Here is a 23,933-nt window from a genome sequence, read left to right as displayed (position 1 = left end):
TATCAGCTCTAGATGGGGGAGGAAGGAAGTGGAACAATGTAATTAGGTCAGACTTAACTATATATCTATGGAACAGTTGTAGGAGGGTTTGTGTGTGTGTGTCTGTGCATGCAAACATATGCTGCTGAGTCAGCATGGAGACCTGGTCACTGCCTGAACAAGTCCCTGCAGTTTTCTTGGCAAGGTTTTCCAGAAGTGGTTTGCATGGCCTCACTCCTAAAGCTGAGAAAAATTCACTGGCCCAAGATCACCCAGCTGGCTTTGTGGCTAAGGCGGAACAGGAACTCCCAGTCCTCCCAGTTTGTAGCCTGATGCCTTAACCACTACACCAAACTGATTCTTGCACTGTTCTGACCTCTGAAAATGAATAGCAAGGAATTGCACTCCACCCAATTCCACCCCATGTCCTGTTCATTTTTCTGATCGATCAATTATGTCCTATCAAGTTACTTTTAAGTCCAAGAGATCCTGCTGATCCTGCTGAGACTGTCCTCCTGTCCTCCGTGAGCTGCACTGACTACCAATTGGTCTCCGGACACAATTCAAGGTGTTGGTTATCACCTTTAAAGCCCTACATGACTTAGGGCAGAGTACCTTCGAGACCGCCTGCTGCCACATACCTCCCAGCAGCCAGTAAGATCCCACAGATTGGGCCTCCTTCAGATGCCGTCAGCCAGACAGTGTCGGCTGGCGGGCCCTCAGAGGAGAGCCTTCTCTGTGGCTGCTCCGACTCTCTGGAACCAGCTACCCCCGGAGATCTGGACCATACCCACTCTCATGGCCTTCAGGAAAGCTGTAAAAACTTGGCTGTTCCGGCAGGCCTGGGGCTGTTGACCTCACTGTTGAGGTCCAGCCCCGATTAGAATGAATGCATGAGGTGTTGCTGTTTTTAAACTGTTTCTTTCGTTATGTGTTTCATTATGTGTTTTTTTCTCTTTATTTTTGTAAGCCACCCGGAGTCCTTCGGGATTGGGCGGCATATAAATGTGTCAAATAAACAAACAAACAAACAAACAAACAAACAAATATACTCTTGGGATACTCTCCCAGCATTCTCTGATCCTCCATCCCAGGAATAACCCACTGCCATAATAAAGCAGATTTGGGAGACATGTTTTTCTACTTGGTCATAGTTTTGGCTCCACGATGAAGGATTGAAGAAAATGACTTATTTACCTGGGCCCTCTTCCAGATATTCTTGGGCTGCAACACCTGTTGTTATTCCCCACCACTATGATTGCTAGCATTCAAGAAAATTCCGCATCCAGATGTTAAAAGTCCCTGGAGGCTATGTGTCCTAAACTGTATGTGGGAACTCTGACCTCAATACGGTTTTTGTGTTCCATATGCTGCTAAATTACATGCCACCCATCCCTTCTCTCTGCATTGGCCACACTCCTTAAGGAAACTGGGGATTGTATAGTTTGGCGATATTTTGGAGGAGCATAGTTGCTTATTTTAAGTTGTGCTATTGTTTCCACTGCTTGTAGGACAATACCTCCCTTGTATAACTTGGAGAGCATAATTTATCAACCAGCGTTTTGAGATGATTTAGAAGCCCAGACAATCCTATTTTTAGATTGTCCTGGAAGCCTTCCCTTTCAAAGACTATGGGCACTATGTACTGTAAGTTAGGAAACTCACAAACAACATTATTTCCCACTCCCTACTGCTCACTCCTGCTTCTACCTCCAGCAGTGAGACCAAACAGGTTGGGGGAAGCAAGCAGATATGGCAGCTGGAGTCCTACACAATTAAATGATCAGAGGAACAAACGGGGGGCTCAAGAATGGAGCAGTCAACAGCATTTCAAGCCACTGTCCCAAGGCTTCTTTCAGAAGGATGAGTTGAGGAATTTTATTTTCTGGATCTTTTCTCCTGCAGTCCCTTTGGCTCATTTTCAAGAGTACACCCTTCTTTTGCTGGCTTCATCCCCCACATCAGACAGTTCCCTTCAGGAGAATTATCCTGCAGGCAGAGAGACATACAGAATCCTGACTCCTCTATATAACATCTATCCAGTGTTCCATTGGGTTTCAAAGACTAAAAATCCAAGCACTTTGCCCACCCGAATTATAATTGCTCATGAAGAAGCATTCTAAGGATATTCAGTTTTCCGTTTTAAAACTCAATTAAACCCAGGGCACCCTTTATTTATTTAATTTTGATAAATGATGTGCCATCAAGTCAGGGTCAACTTTTAGTGACCACATAGTTAGATTTTCTCCATTATGATCTATTTATTTCAAACATTGTACCAGTCCACAACCAAAATGTGAGATCTGTCCCTAACCTGGTCTTTCAAGTCTCACATTGCCTCTGTAACTTGAGTCCATCTGCCTTGCTGCTGGTTATCCCACTCTTTCCTTCTGCTCTTCCCAGTATTACAGCCTTCTCTTGATTGCTAGGCCTTTCTACGTATAATGTGTCTAAAGTAGGATCATTTGAGCCTGGTTATTTGTGTCTCAGTCAAGAACTCAAGGTTGATTTGTTCAGTGATACCTGGGTTTCTTTTCTTGGCTCTCTACAGCATGGGTGTCAAACTCGATCGTGTCACATGATGTATCTGTCAGGCCTGCAATTATATCCCTTTTAGAATTTTGGCCTGACACACTTTCTCTTATTTCATTATGCTGTTTCATTAGTATAGTTGATGGGAGGGGGGAATAGAAAGGAGTAGGATTGTGGAATGTGTTGTTGTCATTCTTTTCTAGAAGACCAAGGTCATCTTTTGTCTCCGCACCTTTACACCTGAGCGGAAGCAGCTGGGTGGAGATGACAGTGTGGAAGAAGAAGATTGGACCACGTGATGGATTTGTGGGTCTGGGGACAAGATCATGAACTTTCAACTGGGTGGGAATCCGATGTAACTTCCAGAATTGGGATTCCACAGATGTGCTAAAATGTCTGATTTATTAAATTGGAACTTTAAGGATCGTTTTGCCCTGGACTCTGATTTAATTCTACATGATACTTGGAATGCTGACAGTATCATGATGTACAGTGATTTTTTTGCCTTTGTGGAGCTCGGGTGGGTATGGCTTGCATGGGCCGCCAGTTTGACACCCCTGCTCTACAGTATTTTCAGCAGCTTCTCCAACATGGCATCAGAATAAAAATCCAGGTTTTGCCCTGGAGCTGAACACATATCTTTGAGGATAACAATTTTATTTGGATGTCTACAAATAATAAAATAAATATCTCTGATATATGCTGGGTCTAAAGATGCAGAAATGATATAGGGAAGTACATCATCCTGTGCCCATATCAGCTCAGATGCTAATGTTAACCCTGTCTCTGCCCTATTTCATGCTCTTCACTCCAGCCTGAGTCAACCTTGAGCTGTGGACTCAAGGGTCAAACTCTGTGGGCAAAGTTTGCCTGAAATGCTGTGGGTGGAGTTTACCTGCAAAACTTCATTTAACCCCTGCGCTATCAGAAATAAAGGGGCCTTGAGTGCCACTCTCTGGCAGAGGCTGGATATAATTTTGTTGGATGGATTTTCCTTCTATTTTTCAGGTTTTCTTATTGCTTTTCTATGGACTTCAATGAACAACGTTTGCCCATGTCTGGAGAGAGAAATTGTTGGTTGCTTACTTTGTTGCAAAAATCTCATGACGAACACTTGGACCTTTACCTGATTCCATGAATATGAATATATAATTTGGGGAGAGAGAGAGACTCAAGCATGGTATTATAAATGCAAGTCAGTATATGGGCAGGATTGGGGCATCTTGTCCATAGGATTGAAGAGGATAGGTCCCAAACAAGTGTTGAACATGAAGAAATGGTAACCATGTAAGATATTCATCGTTGCACGCTTCCATTAAATTTTCCATTAAAAATCAGGGTTTCATAGTGTTTGCTTGTACCATTCTGTGTCCACAGATATTCTTAATACTACAGGATGAATTGTCTGATTTGATATAGCAATAGCAATAGCAATAGCAGTTAGACTTATATACCGCTTCATAGGGCTTTCAGCCCTCTCTAAGTGGTTTACAGAGTCAGCATATTGCCCCCAACAACAATCCGGGTCCTCATTTTACCCACCTCGGAAGGATGGAAGGCTGAGTCAACCTTGAGCCGGTGAGATTTGAACAGCCGAACTGCAGAACTGAAGTCAGCTGAAGTAGCCTGCAGTGCTGCATTTAACTACTGCGCCACCTCGGCTCTATTGGGAGGTAGGATATTGGGATTGTTCACACATTAATGGCACTGACTGCAAAGAGTTTAAATCCTTCCATTCTCCACCATCCAGTCAGAGGTGATGAGGCTTCTTGGATGAGAAGTGAATCATCTTAAAAGAAAACCCAGAAAAAGCACATTCAGATCAACCATGACCTGGTTGACTGAGAATCTCCATAGACTTTTTAAGAGAAGAGTCTACTATGTTTAATTGAAATCTTTTTGTGGCATTGTCCCCCAAATCATTGGGCAATGGCATAACGTGTGAACTGTTACTTCCTGCCAAAATGCAGTTTATTAAAATGCCTCTTCTGTATTTTTGCACAGATTCACCTATAAGTGATGTGATTTTAGAGACACACTGATCTACCTCCGAATAACATCAGAATTCATTTTACATAATCGAGCACATTTCTGTTTTCCACTTCCTAGGTGCATTATTTGGAAGGTATATATCACAGGCAGAAATAATAGATGATACAAAGAATTCAGGAAGAAAAAAAAAGATAAGGATAAAAAAAAAATTCCTGCTTAGCAGTGAGGAAATTACCAGATGAAGGCAGTGAGAAAAATTTGAGAGCCTGTAAAGTAACTCGCAAATTAGGTTTGGGTGAAGTATGTTGAAATCTTACCTGCAGGCATAAGTGATCTGAAATACAAGAAAACCAGGAAGAAAATTCGGCTGAAAGCTTTCGTAAATAGCTGATGAAACATTGGAGGCACTAAATGCTGGCTCTCTACTCAGAATTCTCTCAATGTGTTCTTTTTGTAATAGCACAAATAAGTATACTATATTATCCATGATTTAAAAATGGAGACCACCTGAAAATTAATTTGTATCACCCTGTGAGAGAAGGAACATCTGGTGCAAAACACACGTGCTCTGGGATGCAAAAAAATACTAAGATTAGTGGACATGAGACCAGAGATGTAAACAGATTGTTTACCTTCTGATGAATCGATTTGAAATATAATGCCCAGATCACATATCTTCGTCATAACTTTCAAGGGGAAATGACTCTAGCACTCTGCTGGATATAGGAAATAGAATATAATTTCTGGCCAGTTTCACATGGATGGAAATGATACTTCTAAGTTAACCTGTATATTGAAAAATAGCTTGGTTTTCAGGGGGAATATTAACTATGCCTTATACATAGGCTGGATCTTCCCGAGGCAAAAATTGTTTCTCTGAAAAGAGTGAGAGCAAAACAGCTCAATTTCTCCATTTTTATTCAAAAGGGAGTATCCCTGTGAAACCAGGATATGTTTTTCCTTTTGAGACTGGTAGATAAGCAGTTGAGCGGGGGGGGGGGGGGGGACACCATGGAACATTATTTATATATGTGATAATTGCAGCAAGACCATTGTATGCACAAAGATGGAAAGATATGGCAATTCCTTGGCTGAAGAATTGTTGGTGAAGATGACAGAATCTGCTGAGATAAATGTAAAATGGACTTGTTGGATTAGAGGAAAAAGCAGCATCTTTGTTTACTGATGACTGGGAAAGTGTTTGTAAGTTGTAAGTATCAGAGTGGAAAACCTTTGGGGTAACTAGACATTGAAAGCATTCTGTGAACAGTCTTACAAAATGGCTACCAATGGGAGTATTCATAAAAAGACTATTATGTTAACAGATCTCGCTCCTCTTGCCTTTCAGAATTCTCTCTTGGGAGATGATTTTTACTACAACAACATATAGCAATAGCAATAGCAGTTAGACTTATATACCGCTTCATAGGGCTTTCAGCCCTCTCTAAGCGGTTTACAGAGTCAGCATATTGCCCCCAACAACAATCTGGGTCCTCATATCATTTCCTTCCTCCCTCCCACCCTCCCATTTGCGTTCCTGGAAAGCAGTGCCAACTTCATGCACATCCTTAAGTATTTTTTTAAAAAGTGACATTTAACTTTCAGTCACGCAAGAAAAGTTTCAATTCTTTACAATATGTAGCCCTGTGAAAAAGGCCAAGATCAGGAATCCATGTTCTCTAGTTATAAAGTGATACAGAAGCATTTATAAACATTTATAATCACCCAAGTGATCTGCAATAGCATCACATATGGATCACTCTAAACATTTGTGTGTGTTTATGATCAGTTTCATCCGAAGGAGATTCACTGTCCCTAGACACTGAGAATATTGGGTAGCCATTAAGGAACAAGTTGGAATGATAAATCACAGATAAGTTATATCCCTTAATGGAACAATAATTAATCTGCTTCCCGATAATCTAAAATCCATACCATACTTTTAAAATTACTTCTCCTTTTTTTTTTATGACAATGATGGATTGACTTCCCTGAGATATATAAAAGAAAAAGCAAACAAAAAAAAACATCCACACAGACCAAACCGCACCTATGCAAACATATGGATATTCTCAAGTAAGTTGACTTTCTTTTGTGTGCCAGATGGATGGCATTTTATGGATACAGTCCTGTTTGCACTCACTAACTCAGTGTGCTAGTAGAAAAACTGGTTGTAACGTAAGAAAACTTTTCCTGGTCAAAATAGAAAAGATTAACTATTAAATAGCTCACTCTTCAACTCTGTATCTGGTGATACGTGGTCAATATAACATGGACTTCCAGTATAATACTGTTTCTCCCAAAATAAGACCTCCCGGATAATAAACCTAATCAGGCTTTTGAGCATATGCACTAAAATAAGCCCTCCTGAAAATATTGCAACACAGCAGCAGCCATGAGGTGACCACACTTGCCGCCTCCTGCACCTAAAAAATAATAAGACCTCCCTGAAAATACGGCCAAATGTTTATTTCAGGGGTCAAAAGAAAAGGGAAACACGGTAGCATGTTATTATAATTGGTGCCAATTCTAGTTTCCCGCACTCCAAATGGCCAACTTCATTCCCATAGTGGCAGTTTTAATCCCGTGGAACAGACTCTTTTGGGAAGTTTACTGAACTAATCCTTGAGAACATTAAGTACATTGAGAACATTAAAAACTGTTAATTGGGAAGGGAACAGATAATAGATAATTTGTAGGACCAACCCACAGATTCATGTGCTAGTTAGACCAGCTACTGAATCACACCTAGTTCTGGTGGTAAGTCAGTCTTTATACCATTTGAGAAAAGCAAGTTTGCTTTGGAGAAGCAGGAAGGGCCATATGGCATACATTGGTTTGTCTTTTATCAGGAAAACAGTAGGGAACTCAGGGAGACCAGCCAGGCAGCTACTCTTCTTGGTTTTCTTTAATTTGTAGATTATTCCTATTGTTTTGTTCCTGTGTTGGGATTTTAACTTTTGTAATGGATTCCTTCAACTGTTGGGTAATATATGGGAAGGGAGGAAGAAGGGAGGGAGGGAAGAGCTAAAGGTCTGTTGTGCAAGCAGCTTTTTGTTGAGTTGTTAATTATTTAACAAGCATACTTTTAGTGGCTCTCACTAAATCCCAAAGAACAAGATAATGTCAAACCTCAGAGGATCTTTCCAGATGATGAAAGAAAATCCCTCGGTTTTTACTTTTAGCATATGCAACATTCCACAGCCAAGGACACACAACCTTATTCCTGTGCAAATAGCTTCCAAAAAAAGCAACCTTTTTTCCCTACTTTGGAATGGATGCTTATAAAATATAAATTTCCATATATTGTTTTAGAGACAGCCTTTTTGCTGTCATGTGCAGCTGTCATGTGCAGCTTACAGACTTTCCCAGCGAAGGAAGAAGATATTAGAATAGATGAGACCACGACCATCTTAAATGTTTTCTTTGCTCTCTGAATTGTTCTCAAATCAGCAGAACAGCTATTGCTCAATAAATTATATGCTATAAAATGGGCTATTGTAACCTTGATTATGAGATGAAGACTACTCTAGTTGTATTCCTGTTTTTATTATCTAAAGCAGGGGTGTCAAACTCTATTTCATTGAGGGCTGCATCTGGGTTGTGTTTGACTTTGGGGAGCAGGGGGGGGGCATGGCCATCTCGACATCATTTGTGTTGGGGGCACCTGTGGTGGTCCAAGCACTCTGCCAGTGAAAATGGGCTCCCGATGTCCGTTTTTGGCTGTGACTACCTCCTGCAATCATCTGCCAATGAAAATGGAGCTCTGAAGGGATACACACGTTCCTCCCGAGCAAAGATGGTATTCGGCGGGTTCTGACAATTTCTGGAGAACTGGTAGCGGAAATTTTGAGTAGTTCGGAGAATCGGTAAATATTACCTCTGACTAGCCATCTATTCTCTGCCTCCTGAGTCCCAGCTGATCAGGAGGAAATGGGGATTTTGCAGTAACCTTCCCCTGGAGTGGTGAGGGAATGGAAATTTTACAGTATCCTTCCCCTGCCATGCCCACCAAGCCACACCCACCAAGTCATTCCACACCCATCAAGCCATGCCCACAAAACCGATAATAAAAATGTTTGAATCCCACCATTGCTCCCAAGCTCTATTTTTGCTGTCAGAGGGACTGCAGGCTGGTCCTTTATTGTTTCCAGGGCAGCCCTGTGGGCCAGATCTGGTCCCCAGTCCTTGCGTTTGACAACCCTGATCTAAGGCATAAAGCATGGAAAGATCTTTGTGTCAGGGTTCCAAATAGCATCCTCAAACGAATAACACTCCAAGGCTAGAGGTTCCTCAAAGTTGCAATTTATTAAAAGAGCCATGTTGGCAAATCTGGGGAAACCTGAATCTGAAAGCTTCCAGTTTTCCCCACCCAGTTAAAAATTCAAGATCCTCTCCCAACACCCACAAGTTCATAACATGGTCCAATCTCCCACTGCCATGAAGACAGATTCCTCCCATCCGGATCCGGCCAGGTGCAGAGACAAAGATGACCTTGGATTTCTAAGAAGAATGTTATTATGGCTACATATCACCCAACTCCATATAATCCCCCTTCCTATTTTCCCACAGTAAAAAGTGTGGCAGGCCTGAAGTCCAAAAAGAAAAGATGGCTTGCAGGCATGACACTTTGCATATTTGGATCCTCTTGCTCCCTGTTTTGATTAGATGGCCTTATTGTCTCTATCACTTTGGGAATGAGAAGAAAGTGAGATTGTATGTAATTCGGGAAAGGTTTGTGTGTCTGTGCATATGTGGATATCAGGGGTGGGTGGCTTTTGGCTTATTGTACTGCTGGTTAGCTCAGGACCGCGCTACGTGCGCATGCACAGTAGTGAAAAAATTGCTTCTGCACATGTGCAGAAGCAAAAAACAAGATGGCAGTGCCTATGGCACCGCCAATAGAACCGTTTCCGGGGGGGGGGTGTCCGGCCGAGTTACTTCCAGTCGACCAAACCAATCCAAACCGATAGGAACCCACCTCTGGTGGATATCCATGCACTCCTTGACATTTTCTGTTTTCATAGACGTACAATCTATGATGGCAAAGTTCTTGGCTAAAAAGCTGAGATAAATAAATGTTCTTAGCAGAAAGATACTATATTATGCTTGCATGCTGTTGCAAATGTTAATATAATTGCAATACGACAATCAAACTCATCAATTTGTCATTCTGTTCTAAAATCCAGGGGAGAAGAAGCTGCTTTATGTTTTTAACATATAACTGTATAAAGAGCCATCTTGTGGACAAATAATGCATTTTTTGTGAATGAATTTAAGATTGTAAACACTGAAGGAGAAAAAAAAAAGGTGGGTTAGGAAGCTTGTGGCCTTCTAGATATTGTTGCACCTCAGCTCTTATCAGTCTAAATTGGTGACCACACAAGTGATAAGGAACCCAGCAACATTTGGGCACTCACAAGTTTCCCACTACTGTATGTTTGGGGGGGAAAGAAAGAAAGGAAGGAAGGAAGGAGGGAAGGAAGGAAGGAAGGAAGGAAGGAAGGAAGGAAGAAAGAAAGAAAACTACATTATTATAAACCAGTTGTTGTTGCTGTCATGTATCATCTTTGTCGTGAGAATCTTTTTTTTATTATCTCTTTGTTATGCTTCAACAAATAAACAACCTGTTGATTTAGAAATTTAATAAGAGAAGTTTGTGGAAAATGGTGAAAATATAGGTTTAGCACTGAGACTTGGTTAATAGAGAAACAATGGACAAAGGGATTTTTATTAAAAAGCTAAAACATGGCTTTTAGATAAGGTTATTTATTCCTACGGAGTATCTATGCTCCATTAATATTAGTGTACTTTAGCATTAAAATCATTCCTAATCCTGGTTCCTTGGTAGGTAGAAATTTTCCCAGGCTAGGATTCTTAAGCCTTAATCAACCATGTTCTTCTACCTGCTCCTCCTGTTTTTCAAGTTCTTTCTTTCTGCTGGACTATGACCTAGGAAAACATCTCAGAGCTGGTATCTTTCCATTGATAATTTCATTCCCTAATCCAGAGCTTCTCAATTTTTGCAATTTTTAATCTGTGCGGACGTCAACTCCCAGGATTCCACATGCACCACTTCCTTAATCACTGATGTAAAACGGGATGCTTCCTTTCTAGAACAAGGATAATAATACCTGGTTGTCTGATGCTTTTAATGAGGAACATTTTTCTTGGAAAATGGAATGTCTCTGCTTTGACTTTAATTGGGTAGTAAATGTAAACATGCACCATCAGTGACACATATCTGAGTTCCCTGCAAGATTAAGAGATACTACATCACCAATCCATCTCAAAGGATTGCTAGTAGAGCTATCTAAAAGCAGGCAAAATATTACTTCTGTTTGGCTGCTTTACAGGTAATCCTTGATTTACAACAGTTTGTTTAGTGACCATTTGAAGTTAAAGCAGCACTGAAAAAAGTGACTTATGACCATTTTTCAGAGTTATGACAATTGCAGCATCTCCATGGTCATGTTATTTACATTTGGATACTTGACAACTCACATGTCAGGCCTGCAGTTATATCCCTTTTAGGATCTTTGGCCTGCCATACTCTCTCTTATTTCATTATGCTGTTTCATTAGTGTAGTAGTTGGGAGGGGGCAATGGAAAAGAGTAGAATTGTGGAATGTGTTGTTGTCATTCTTTTCTAGAAGCCCAAGGTCATCTTTTGTCTTCGCACCTCTGCACCTGACCGGAGCCAGCTGGGTGGAGATGCCAGCATGGAAGAAGAAGATTGGACCATGTGATGGATTTGTGGGTGTGGGGACAAGATCATGAATTTTCAACTGGGTGGGAATCCTAGGTAACTTCCAGAATTGGGATAATGCCAGCATTCCAAATATCATGCAGAATTAAATCAGAGTCCAAGGCAGAGCTATCCTTAAAGTGCCTTGGACTCTGATTTAATTCTGCATGATATTTGGAACGCTGACATCACATTTATGACCTCTGCAGTGTCCTGTGGTCATGTGATCCCCTTTTCCAACCTGCTGATGAGTAAAGTCAATGGGAAAATTAGATTCACTTAACAACTACGTTATTAATTTAAGAACTGCAGTGATTCACTTAACAAATGTGGCAAGAAATGTCATAAAATGGGACAAAATTCACTTAACAAATTTCTCATTTAGCAACATAAATTTTGGGCTCAGTTTTGGTCTTAATTTGAGGACTATCTGTCATATTTTCTATGCATAGGATATGTCTTGGGTTTTGCTTGAAATAGCCATTGCAGAATATCAGATAACATGTTCCTGGCTATGGCAGTCTTGTTCTCTACTTGGATCTCCTATCATATATTTTGCTTTGCTCTGGAAATTTGTTTGCTGCTAAAGAGATATGTAAACATTCTCTTTTGATTTAGGTCACCTGCAGAGAAGCGTCTTTATTTTCACAATTACTCATTTATGCACTTGTTTAATCAAGATTGTACATTGTTTAGTTTTTGGTGGCTTCCTTGTTCGAATTCAGAAGCATAAACCAAGACTGAAATAAGCTTGTACCAATTAATCAGTGCACACCTACATTCAGTCAAATGCCAAACAGCAATGAATCTTGAGTAAAAGCTTCTTTGTGTGTTTTAATTAATGTATGAATGTATTTCTCTGCTCATCTCTAAATGCGCTCTACATGGGGCTGCCCTTGAAGAGTGTTCGAAGACTCCAATGCAGCCGTGCGAGCAATTGTGGGTGCACCAAGGTACACCCACGTTACACCTATCCTCCGCGAGCTGCACTGGCTACCTATTAGTCTCCGAATCCGCTTCAAGGTGCTGGTCACTACCTATAAAGCCTTACATGGCATCGGACCTGGGTACCTGAGAGACCGCCTCCTGCCGATTACCTCTCTCAGACCAATTAGATTGCACAGGTTGGGTCTCCTCCGGATTCCATCTGCCAGCCAATGTCGGCTGGTGACTCCCCGGGGGAGAGCCTTCTCTGTTGCAGTTCTGGCCCTCTGGAACAAGCTCCCTGTTGAGATCCGGACCCTTACTACCCTCCCGGCCTTCCGCAAAGCCACCAAGTCCTGGCTGTTCCAGCAGGCTGGGGGGAGCTGAGAAGCATTTACCTCCATGGAAATTGTGAATGTTGGTTTTGTTTTTAATATGTTGTCTTTGTCTCGTTCCCCTCTTTCCCTTGTCTTTTGTGAGCCGCCCGGAGTCCTCCGGGAGTGGGCGTCATACAAGACAAATAAATAAATAAATAAATAAATAAATAAATAAATAAATAAATAAATAAATAAATAAATAAATAAATAAATAAATAAATAAATAAATAAATAAAGATATGAAAAGCAGGGATCGACATGGTTGAGAGTTTCAACAAGCTGTCATGTACAAGCAACTAAACGATATCAGGGGGAAATAAAGGCAGCTTGTGATATTCCACATATTGTTTTATTATTAATCGAACTCAAATGTTGCTTGGCTCTCATCATTTCTGGTAGCTCACAACAATCCAAATAAGGAAAATACAATAATAGCTAAATAATAATTGAGCAAAACAGAAAGACCTGCAAATAAAAAGAGAGTGACTGTGGCCAAAGAAAGTAAAAATAGGACCAATAGTAATGGACACTTTGGGTGTAATCCTGAAATATCTGGAGAATCACTTGAACACTATTGGCATTGACAAAAATCACAATTATAGTCAATTACAAAATGCAGTTTACAGCTTACATCTTGCAATGATACCTTTAATACCATCAAACTACAGCATCTTTCTACTCCAAGTCCTTGGGAAAGATGCAATAAGTGGATAAAAATGCCAAACCCCATCTAAACATCTAGCCGACTGTGTGATGAATCATAATAATAAATAAAATACCAATTCTAATAGGCACCTTGAGTGCAATTCCAAAACATCTGGAGCACTATTTGAATAACAGCAACAGTTTTTCGATGTTTCGGACAGATCCTTTCCCAGCCCTGGCTGAAGATACCAAGTCAGGCTTCTTCCTACAAGCCAAAGTGAAAACAAACAATCACCCAAAGATACAGGAATATTTAGAAAGTAAGTATCAGAGGTGAAATCCTCCCGGTTCTACCCGGTTTGGCCGAACCAGTATGGATGATTGTCCCTGGTTCTGCAAACTGGTAGTTAAAAAAAGATTCTGAGGATCGTACGGCTCAGCTGTGAGCCGCGTGATCTTGGGAAGCTTCCCCCCCTGCTTTTTAAAGCATTATTTTTCTGCTGGTTCGGGCAAATAGGCAGGGAAAAAATGCTTTAAAAGGTGAAAAAAGTTGGCCACACCTACTCAGTCACATGATCCCCCCACCAAGCCACGCCCAGAAAACCAGTGAGAAAAAAAGTAGATTTCACCACTGGTAGGTATGTTATGGAAATGCTGAAGAAGCTATTATGAAAGATTTCAGGTGACTGCTCTGTAACAAATGCAATTAGGAGTGAAATCAAGATTCAAATTCTCCTTCTTTCTTCTGATCATGCAATGCAATAAAGCAGAAACATCTTCCTTTTAAGAAGGAGAGATGCTTTGTACTGTTCCTTATTTGAGTAATGGACTGATCTTGGATCAGGGGATTTGCTTGAGGCTGTTTAAGAACTAGCTCTCAAATGCTGGGATTAAATGTTGATAACTTGTATTATTTTAAATACAGTGATGTTTAAAGATTACTGACATTTTATTCTTTAAATAACTTCGTAGATTGAAAACAGACAAGTAAAAAGATCTCTCTCTCTCTCTCCCTCCCCCCTCCCCCCTGTGTGTGTGTGTGTGTGTGTGTGTGTTCCAGCATAACTCTGGAACGTCTCAAGCAATTTCAATCAAACTTGGCACACAGATGACTTATTCTCTGGGGAAAAAAAACTATGGGGATAAGACACCCCTTACACCCCTTGCGGTGTGTTTTCTGTTAAAATGCAACCTGTTGTGCCTTAAAATGGCTTCTACTGAACAGCCGTAAAATGGCTACTATTGTACGGCGCAGTGGAGTTGCCATGATAACGGCTTCATAGTACTCCACAAGGGGGCTCCCTCTGGTAAGGGGCAAAATCCAACATTAGAAATTACATTTGGTCTGGACATTTCCCCTCTATAAATTCCCGGGCAACACCGGGTTATCAGCTAGTTAACTATAATTTAGGATGTCAATATTACAAACATACAATTATTTTCTGTTTTCATTCAAAGTTGAATATTACTTTGAAAAAAGAATTGCCACCCCTCACAACAAAGCATTTGTCATACAATAAAAGGTCTGGCTCTTTAAGTAGCATGGAAATCCAAGACTGGTTCATAGGCTGGGTGTGGCTGGTACCTTGAGGGCACCTCTCGCTATCTTTGTATATTTTGTATATTTTGGTATGTTTGTTATGATGTTTTTATTTTATTTTATTTCATTTTATAAAGAGAAGTTAAAATACAACCCCCCCCAAAAAAATTAAAAAAACCCCAACAATCAATCAAGACATTTAAAAAGTGCATTAAATATGCATACACATAATTGTGTATTAATTAAAAAACTGGTCTTCAGTTATCCCCTCTAATTGAATACTGGTTAATACATTACTATAATATTGATTCCCACCCCTTGAGAGAAAGCCCCCCTATTTTATTTAGTAAATCTATTTGCAAATTATTGACCTGTCATCTATCTACTACATTAATGACAAAATAGTTAACAGAAAGAACACTAATAATAATAAAAAAGACAAGGTTAAATTTTCAAAACTCTTATTACCCAAGTGTTATTGTAATCAATTTACAAAAAAAATGCCTATCTTATCTATCCCAAATGGTCTTTTTTATTGAAAACTATTTAGAAACCCTTATGTAGTGAGATGGTAGTATATAAGTTTCATTAATAAAGTTTTCAAAAGTAAGCTTTTTTTTTAAATGTTAAAGTGTCCAAAGTATTGTTATTGAATTCACACACATAGATACTTTTTATTTTAATGAAAAAGAGCAACTTTAATTAAAATTAAATTAAATTAAATTTTAATTAAAATTCTCAAATGTAGAAAAAAAGAAAAATAAAGCAAAAAAAAAACAATTAATTTCTAATTTCCCTCTTTTGATACATGTGCTGTTTTATAAACATTAAAAGTGCACTGTAATCATATTTGCCTTGCTTATTTTTATCAGCATCTCCCCGAATTATGCTCTCAGACAAGGAGGCAACCAATCTAGAAAGTAACTTCCATTTAACTCCATAATAGCCCAAATAAGAAGCTAAGTGCTGTTTATTTTGTATCCACAGATATTTTTGTAGTGTTCAAAAGAAAACCAACAGATGACCCACTGCAGTAATATAATGCTGTGTGTGTGTGTATTTATTTGTTTGCTTAATGCATTTAGATATTTTTTGTCCAAGCATCACAGCAAATGTGTAGAAAACACAATTCTTACTGGCCCTCTAATGACCTGGTTGTAAAAATTTCCAACCCTGAGATTCTGCTCTCCAGATACACAAATCTTAAGTAGCTGCAGGATATTCCAGTAGATATTTGAGCAAGCTGGCATAAGATTCCATTTCTTCAATAATGTTCATTTTGCATTGCTTGATTTCCTCCCTGCCCTCCCCACTGGTCTCTTAGCAAAGTGCACAGCAAGAATTTAGCCTGGTAAAAAGACAGCAGGCCCCTATTTTAAGTTTGTGCTCCAATTTTCTTCTTTTCTCTTTCTGGCCCATTTTATTATAATTGTTGTTGTTGTTCTCTTTTACCATTTGGCTATTTATCCACAATGGTATGCAAATAAATAATCCACTAACCTTGTATATAAGAAAGAAGAAATTGAGCATTAATCTAGGTGGTTATTGTTTTTAATTGGTTTTAAAAGTGAAAGCAAGGGCTTGCAGTATATACTGTGTAGCAGCAATAGAGGGTACATCTCAGGCAAAAATAAATAATGCAGAAGAGAAAGGAATGTAAGATGAAGCTGGATTTAGGCCAAGTGCTGAGGAATTGAATTCAATTTGAGGTCATCTTTATCTTTACATTTAGAGGTGATTTTAAACTCCTGGTGATTTTATGGATACAACTTGTCTTTAACATGAAAAATTTTTTTATGACTTTTCAGCTCAGAAGTCCTGGTATTTCCTTAGGACCTCTCATCCAAATGCTAATGAGACTCAAACCTCCTCATTCTTCAGAAATATTCTAGAAACCTGGCCTTTCCGGGCAAAAGGTCAGCACTGGAGAAAGGGAGCAACTTTTTGCCAATCAATAACTTGTAGATCAGATTGTGAGAGGCTGTGCTTCTTAAAAGCCAGCAATTCAAGGATTCACTAAGGTTGTCTTTCCATTGTTGAAAGCAATTCAAACTTGTCAAGCAGGACCCCTCTGCAGCAGTGTTTCTCAACTATGCCAACTTTAAGAAAGGCGGACTTCCAAAAGGAGTTGAAGTCCATCTCTCTTAAGATTGAGAAACACTGCTTGTCAATTTGGTCTCTTCCCATTTTGCAGGGACTTCAGTTCTTGGAATTCCTAGCCGGCAAGGTATTTTGGAACTAGTAGTTTCTGTACAACTGGTGAGTCCTTTGAAGTCACTCTAAAGCATGTGGCCAACTTATGAATGTGGTGTGTGTCCTCCCACAATTCAGAGGAGAAATTGTTTTGCATTAAATCATCTACCTGCAAAAGAACTAATCCAATTCCAGCTTTCCAAATGAAGACCTTTATCAAGAGGATCATGCCTTTATTTTAACTATAACGGTGACTTCTTTTAAATGCTTCAAAACTCTTCCAGTTAATTTTCAGCGTTTTTTTTTTAAAGGTTGTAAGTAAACTCTTCCATGCTTATTTAACCAAGGCTCTGTATAAAAACTAGTGGTGGTAACTGATACCTTTATAAATGGCGAAAATGGCATCCACTGATTTTTGTGCTTGAGTTGACAAAATACATAATAAACTGAAATTATTACAATAGGGTGGGGTTTTTTTTGTTTTTGTTGCAGGGTGATCTTTTGATAGAAATTAGGTAATTCAAACCAGTTTTTTTTAAAAAAAATAAATAAATAATGGCTGGTTACTAAAAGTGGGAGCCGCTCCTTCTCAAGTTACAGTAAAGCTGGTCAGCAAATAAACCCGTGCCTGCAGGTGCTGAAGCATGTCTTTAATTTAAAGAAGGATCCTGAGTTCTTTAAAGTTGCTTTAATCTGAAGGTACATGCCATTCCAGCCTCACTTACTATACAAAAGACTTATGGAAAAAACATACACCACAAATTGATTGAGGCTTGCAGTGAGCTTGTTGTAGGTATGTTTGCTGACTTGTTGAAGGCAAACATAGGAAAAAGTCAGAAATGCTCTTCTTGTGATAAGTATCACAGGAGACATAGCTACATGTCTATGGAGATTCTCAGTCATCCAGGTCATGGTTGTCCCAAAGATGCTTTTTCAAGAGGCAACTGGACTTCCCGGTTTTTCTTTGAAGACATTTTGCTTCTCACCTAAGAAATTTCTTCAATTCTTCAACCATCTTCAAAGAAAAACCAGAAACTCCAGTTGCCTCTTGAAAAAGCACCTTTGGGATATCACAGATGACCTTAAACCACGGGCAAGTCCCACAAGACCCTGGGAAAAGACTGACAGAAGTCTCTTTGTCTGCAAAGGAAAGATCATAGTAGACTATTGTTCCAACTTCTGAGAAATTGTGGGGTTACACGACACAGGAGCCAAGTCAGTGATCCAAAAACTAACTGCAGACTTGTTGAGACAGCACATCCTAAAACCCCATTAGGAGCTTGGAGATTCCTTGAGAGTTCTGAAATATGCACCTAGCTATTGCAACAATCTTAAAAAAAACACCATATGTTCAAATTACACAAGGGAAAAATCCCAGTGATTTAACTCTCCTTAATTAATATCAGAATACTTGGGGGGGGGGGGAGTGATCCGTTCTTTTTCTCCTCTCCTATCCCCTCTTATGCAGGCTGGACTCTAATTGGCTGCAGTAATTTATAGACAGTTTACATCGGTTCAACAACAATTGAATCGATTCGGCATGCATCTCATGCACGTTTCCAATTAATTTTGCTGGAGCACCGGAGCGCATTTTTAAACGTTTGCCCTCTTTTTTTTTTGGTCAGCCGAGGAGACATGAGCCGGGATGGCCATGCCTTTGATCCGGTTCTCCTTCGAAGAAAGACATTGATTACCCCCCCCCCCCCGAGAGAGAGAGAGAGAGAGGGAGAGAGGGAGAGAGGGAGAGAGGGAGGGAGGGAGGGAGGGAGGGAGGGGGGGAGGGGGGAGAGAGAGAGAGAGAGAGAGAGAGAGAGAGAGAGAGAGAGAGAGAGAGAGAGAGAGAGAGAGAGAGAGAGAGAGAGAGAGAGAGAGAGAGAGAGAGAGAGAGAGAGAGAGAGAGACTGACTTCCACATTTTATACCGTGGTCCCTACCAGCAATTGTTTGAGGTTTTTCAACCTTCAGCCCTACGCTGAGAGAAGCAAAAGACTTCGATGGCGAGCCGCAGTCCAAAGACCCCCGTCGCCCTGAGCTCACGCCGCCCTTCTCCGCGGGTGAAGGACACATTTCCCTCGCTCCCCCCACTCCCCCCCCCGCAACCCCGTCGTGATCTCAGGGTGGGATGAATTCAGCTCAGCACCCCGGAGGTCGTCGGCAGGGCTGGATCTGGCTACCATTGTTACGCATGTGCCGGCGCGCCTGCTTTCTTCCACGGTTCTGTTGCTATAGGAGCTCCTGGCTAACAATCTCGTTTTCGCCTGAATCCTCCGGGTTGCGTGGCTCCGGTTGTTCCCGCTGCCGGCGCCGGGAAACAGCCTTGGCTCTCCAAGCCGCAGCCCGCGCGGGGTCTTTGGAAGAAGTCATGCGCTACGGCGAGTCGTCCTGCTCTCCCGGAGCATCGGCAAGGTTGCAGGTAAGCTGGCTTGGGAGCAGGTTGAACGAAATGCAAGAGGAGAAAGAGGAGGACAACAAAACGGGGAAACAATGGCCGTTAAACTTAGATGATGTCATCCAACCTTCTCCAACAGGACGCCTCCTGAGGTGTCTGGACAACGTCTTGACATCAGGTGGGGATGAGGAGACCATCAAGTGGGTGCTAACCCGTAGATGTGTCTGCGAATGTCTCCTCTATTGCTGAAGGATTGATTTTGGTACATAGCTTTTGTATGGAAAAAACTGGGTTCAGATAGTGGATAGCAATTAATCAGTGGAACGGCCTGCCTCCAGAAGTTGTGGATGCTCCAACTCTGGAAGCTTTAAAGAAGAGATTGGACAAGCATTTGTCTGAAATGATATTGGGTTCCCTGCTTAAGCAGGGAGTTTAACAGATTAACAAAGTTGGAAGGGACCTTGTAGGTCATCTAGTCCAACCCCCCCTCCTGCCCAAGCAGGAGACCCTACACCGTTTCTGACAGATGGCAGTCCAGTCTCTTCTTAAAAGCTTCCAGTGATGAAGCTCCCACAACTTCTGAAGGCAAAGCTGTTCCACTGGTTGATTGCTCTCACTGTAAAAAAAAAAAATCTCCTTATTTCCAGGTTGAATCTCTCCTTGATCAGCTTCCATCCATTATTCCTTATCTGGCCTTTGGGTGCTTGGACTAGAAGACCTCCAAGGTCCCTTCCAACTTTGTTATTCTGTGCTCTGTATTCAGCTAGTTCACAAAAACACATCCTGCTTCATCCTTTTAAAATCTCCCAAGGTCCTACTCAGTTTTCTGATACAAGATGGAAATGTGGACAAAGGCAGGCATTCTCCGGCATTGTTGTACGAACAGGCCTGCCTTGCACAGCAACATGTGTCAACGTGAAATGTTTACGATGCTTGCCCCATCTTAGGAAAGCTTTGTTTACGATGTTGGACTTTTAAACAAGCTTGCTTTGTGGGTTGAGTTGACGTGCCTGGGATGAATGGGTGTGTATGCATCTGAATTTATTTAGATGCCTTTGTTTTGTTTCCCTGGGTTCTAAGTTGTGGAATGGCAAAAAGGCTTTGGAATCTCCAGAGCTGCATTCTACATTCCATTTATTTGGAACTGTTGAAGGCAGCATGACAGCAGTCATTGAAAATAATGTGATTACATTATTTGTTACCGAGTAGCTTGATCAGTTGTCTCAGATCACTTATTTCCTAATGTAGCTAGGAAATGAAAGACTAAGGGACAGACTGAATCTTTTTTCCAGAAGTGGTTGTCTCGACATCGGTGACTATTCCAAAAATCTGAGTATATTTAACTTTTCCTGGGTATTTGAGCCATGTCCATGCCTTCTTAAGCTTCTACTTATATAAGTTATGTGAATGGTTAAGCTGGGGTTTTTTTTAAATGAGTAGAATGTGTTAGATTGAAAACAGTAACAAGACCACTAAAATGTCATCATTTTTGTAACAAGATAGAAACTCAGATTTGGAGGTCTGGGAATTGATTGGTATAACCTTTATAAAACTTAGTTATTACTCCCTTCCACACAAACAGTATGAAAATTTACACATCTGGTAAGGGGGCAGAGGATTGGTCCATGAAAATAAGGAAAGATGCTAATAGGAATTGGACTGGGAAACAAAAAAAAAAAACCCTTGGAAATGGAAACCAGCTGGTAATATCTATAGTATTGCTGCGCTATGATGGATAAGGTACATTGTTTGAATTATGTTTTCTCTCCATCTTATGCTCTTTCAGTATAACATTTTGTGATGTTAATAAAAAGTAAAAGTGATAGTTATAGTAGCGACTATTGGCTAACTGACTTGAGCTATAGCACGCGATAGCATATGCTTTCAGATTCATAGTTTCCACAGCATGGGGGTAGGAAAAGATGTATTATTAATTCATAGTTTCTATGAGAGGCCATTTGACTAGCCAATGCACAGAACATGTGCAAAATAACCTTTTTTTTTCTTGACAAATGAATTGGGAGTACTGTAAAGACTTTGCAAACATGTATGAGGCAGAAGTGTTTCAGAAATAGTTAAGTGCCATCACAGTTAAGATACTGTAGAGCTATGACACCAAAATCGACCAGGAAATTAGGAAGCATTACAGCAGCACAAGGGAAAAAAATTACACCTGCTTTAAGACAGACAAACAGCTGCATCCATGCTTTTGTAAACATCAACAATAAATCTTTTGGAGACAAAATCTGAGCTGCCATCCAGCCTTTCTCACATCCATCCTTATTTCTACATGTAGTGTTTATTTGTTGGAAAGCCTTGTTCTGCCACCTTTTATTTAGAAAAATTCCATAGCATTACTTGAGTTCAGCTTTATCCTTATTTTGTTAGGTTGACTTTAGCATACATATAAATGGTACTATACCTTCTCCTGACAGGACTCATTCAGCCTTTCAGCCCTCCACGGTTGATAAAATGAAGACCCTGATTGTTGGGGGCAATATGCTAACTTTGTAAACCGCTCAGAGAGGGCTATGAAGTGGTATAACTCTTAAGTGCTCTTGCTATTGCTGTATTATTACAAGGCTCTAAATGGGACTAAATGCATGGCAAAGCTTTTTCTTTCTAGCCATGAAAGCAATGTATTCTTATTTAATTGATAAATCCAATGAGAACCTAGCAACTCCACAGGGCTCCAATGAACCTCGCCTTTGATCTTTGCTGACACCAGAACTGGGGGATATAAAAGTTAACAAAAAAGGGAACTGGTTTATCTCAGTCTCACTTTTCTTTTGTTGCATCCTTGTATGCAGTGGTGGGGTTCAAATAATTTAACAACCGGTTCTCTGCCCTAAAGACCAGCTGGGTAGGCATGGCTCAGTGGTCATGTGATTGGGTGGGCATGGCCCACTCAACATCACTCACATCGATGGACGCTTCGCCTTAGCTGTTAAAATGTAATAAGGGTTAACCGGAGAGGCGGTTTCTGTAATCAGGGCAATAAAGATTAAGCTAGAAACAACACTAGAATGTTTCCTTCCTTCCTTCCTTCCTTCCTTCCTTCCTTCCTTCCTTCCTTCCTTCCTTCCTTCCTTCCTTCCTTCCTTCCTTCCTCCCTCCCTCCCTCCCTCCCTCCCTTCCCTTCCCTTCCCCTTCCCCTTCCCCTTCCCCTTCCTTCCTTCCTTCCTTCCTTCCTTCCTTCCTTCCTTCCTTCCTTCCTTCCTTCCAGGATTAGCCCTGTAATGTGAGAAAAAAGCAAAAGGAGATTTCTTCCAACAACTGGTTCTCTGGACTGCTTAGAAAGTTAACAAGCGGTTCTCCCAAATAGGTGCGAACTGGCTGAATCCCACCACTGCTTGTATGCCACAGGAGGGAAGGAGATGTCAGGACAATATCTGGGGAAGGATGTAAACCCATTTCTTGAACCTTTCATGGGGCTGAGCAGTGCTTCTAGTTCAGAGGGAAAAAGATGCTTCAGAATGTGCATGGGTGCACAATTAACATCTAGTAGCAACTCTTTAAATTAAAAAGTATGTTTTCATGGGAAAAGACTACAACTCTGTAGAGAGGTTTTGTGACCTTGGGGAAAGATGCAGCTGCTTTAAAGCATTGTAGACTTGAGCAGTCCCACATACTCCAAAGCATATTTTTTTTCTTTGAATCCCAATCCTTACACAACCCATACTCCATTCTGAATCCACTAAATGCAAATTGCCCATCACAGGTGTTGTTAGCTACCCAAAGGACCATAAACACAAAACGTGAAGAATTTAGAGTGGTCTGATTTTCCCCTTTCTCTTATTGTGTTTTTTTCTTCTTTTTTCTTTTTGCTCAGGATCCTTCTTTAAGGGGAGAGTTTTCCTCGGGATATTGAAAATGTCTTTGGCTGACAAGAGGCTTGAAAACCTCCAGATATACAAAGTCCTTCAGTGTGTTCGCCAGAAGGACAAGAAACAGATTGAAAAGCTCACCAAGCTTGGATACCCTGAACTCATCAATTTCACTGAGCCAGAAAATGGAGACAGCGCCCTTCACTTGGCTTGTGTGGCCAACGACATTGACATGTGCAACTTTCTTTTAGAGCTTGGCGCTCACCCCGATGTCCAAGATCGAATGGGGCGCACCCCCGTGATGAAAGCGGCAGAACTTGGCCATGACTTGGCCTTGGATGTGCTAGTCCAGGCAGAGGCAGATATGACAATAGTGGATGCAGAAGGAAAAGGTAAGACGAACCGCGTGTCCTTTTGGTTGGGGCGGGCGGGTTTTCAGGAAGACCCGACTGGATGTTTCAATTCCCTTAGTGGTTGACAGCTGTGTTCAGCGTGGTGGGCATTTACTAAGCCGTAGTGCTGTGTGCTCTTTCCAGGAGTGCTGTTTTATTGCATTCTGCCCACCAAACGGCATTTCCGCTGTGTTCAGATGGTCCTTGAATTTGGAGCGGATGTTAACAACTGCACTTTTGAGGGGAAGCCAGTTTTTGTACAAGCCTGTGAGCAAGCCCACGAGATCAAAGATATATGTATGACATTTTTGGAAAGAGGAGCAGATCCCAATGCAACAAACCCAGTAAGAGCATTCTTAACATTTTACGCGGATACCTTGGACACTTCTGGCATAA

The 23,933-nt window shown here is 40.9% G+C and overlaps 1 protein-coding gene across 2 annotated transcripts in view; it reads left to right on the top strand.

Moving 5' to 3' along the window:
- The first annotated feature begins 6,463 nt into the window (after positions 1-6,463).
- ANKEF1 (ankyrin repeat and EF-hand domain containing 1) overlaps positions 6,464-23,933 on the top strand; it is a 32,391-nt gene continuing 14,921 nt past the window's right edge. Inside the window, exons 1-3 of one of the 2 annotated variants that reach the window (XM_087716862.1) lie at positions 6,464-6,579; positions 23,151-23,537; positions 23,682-23,881. In XM_087716862.1, the coding sequence (XP_087572988.1) occupies positions 23,192-23,537; positions 23,682-23,881 (546 nt within the window). In that variant the 5' untranslated portion in view covers positions 6,464-6,579; positions 23,151-23,191. Of the gene's footprint in view, positions 6,580-18,838; positions 19,343-23,150; positions 23,538-23,681; positions 23,882-23,933 lie in introns of those variants that run through there. The other variant, XM_087716861.1, reaches the window with a different exon arrangement.

The sequence above is a fragment of the Thamnophis sirtalis genome, unplaced genomic scaffold (genome assembly GCF_051295495.1).
Source record: "Thamnophis sirtalis isolate CommonGarterSnake01/CBP01778 unplaced genomic scaffold, rThaSir2_p1.2 scaffold_5, whole genome shotgun sequence".
NCBI classification, from domain to species: Eukaryota; Metazoa; Chordata; class Lepidosauria; order Squamata; family Natricidae; genus Thamnophis; species Thamnophis sirtalis.
The sequence above is the reverse complement of the archived record's forward strand: the minus strand, read 5'-3'. Positions and strand labels throughout refer to the sequence as shown.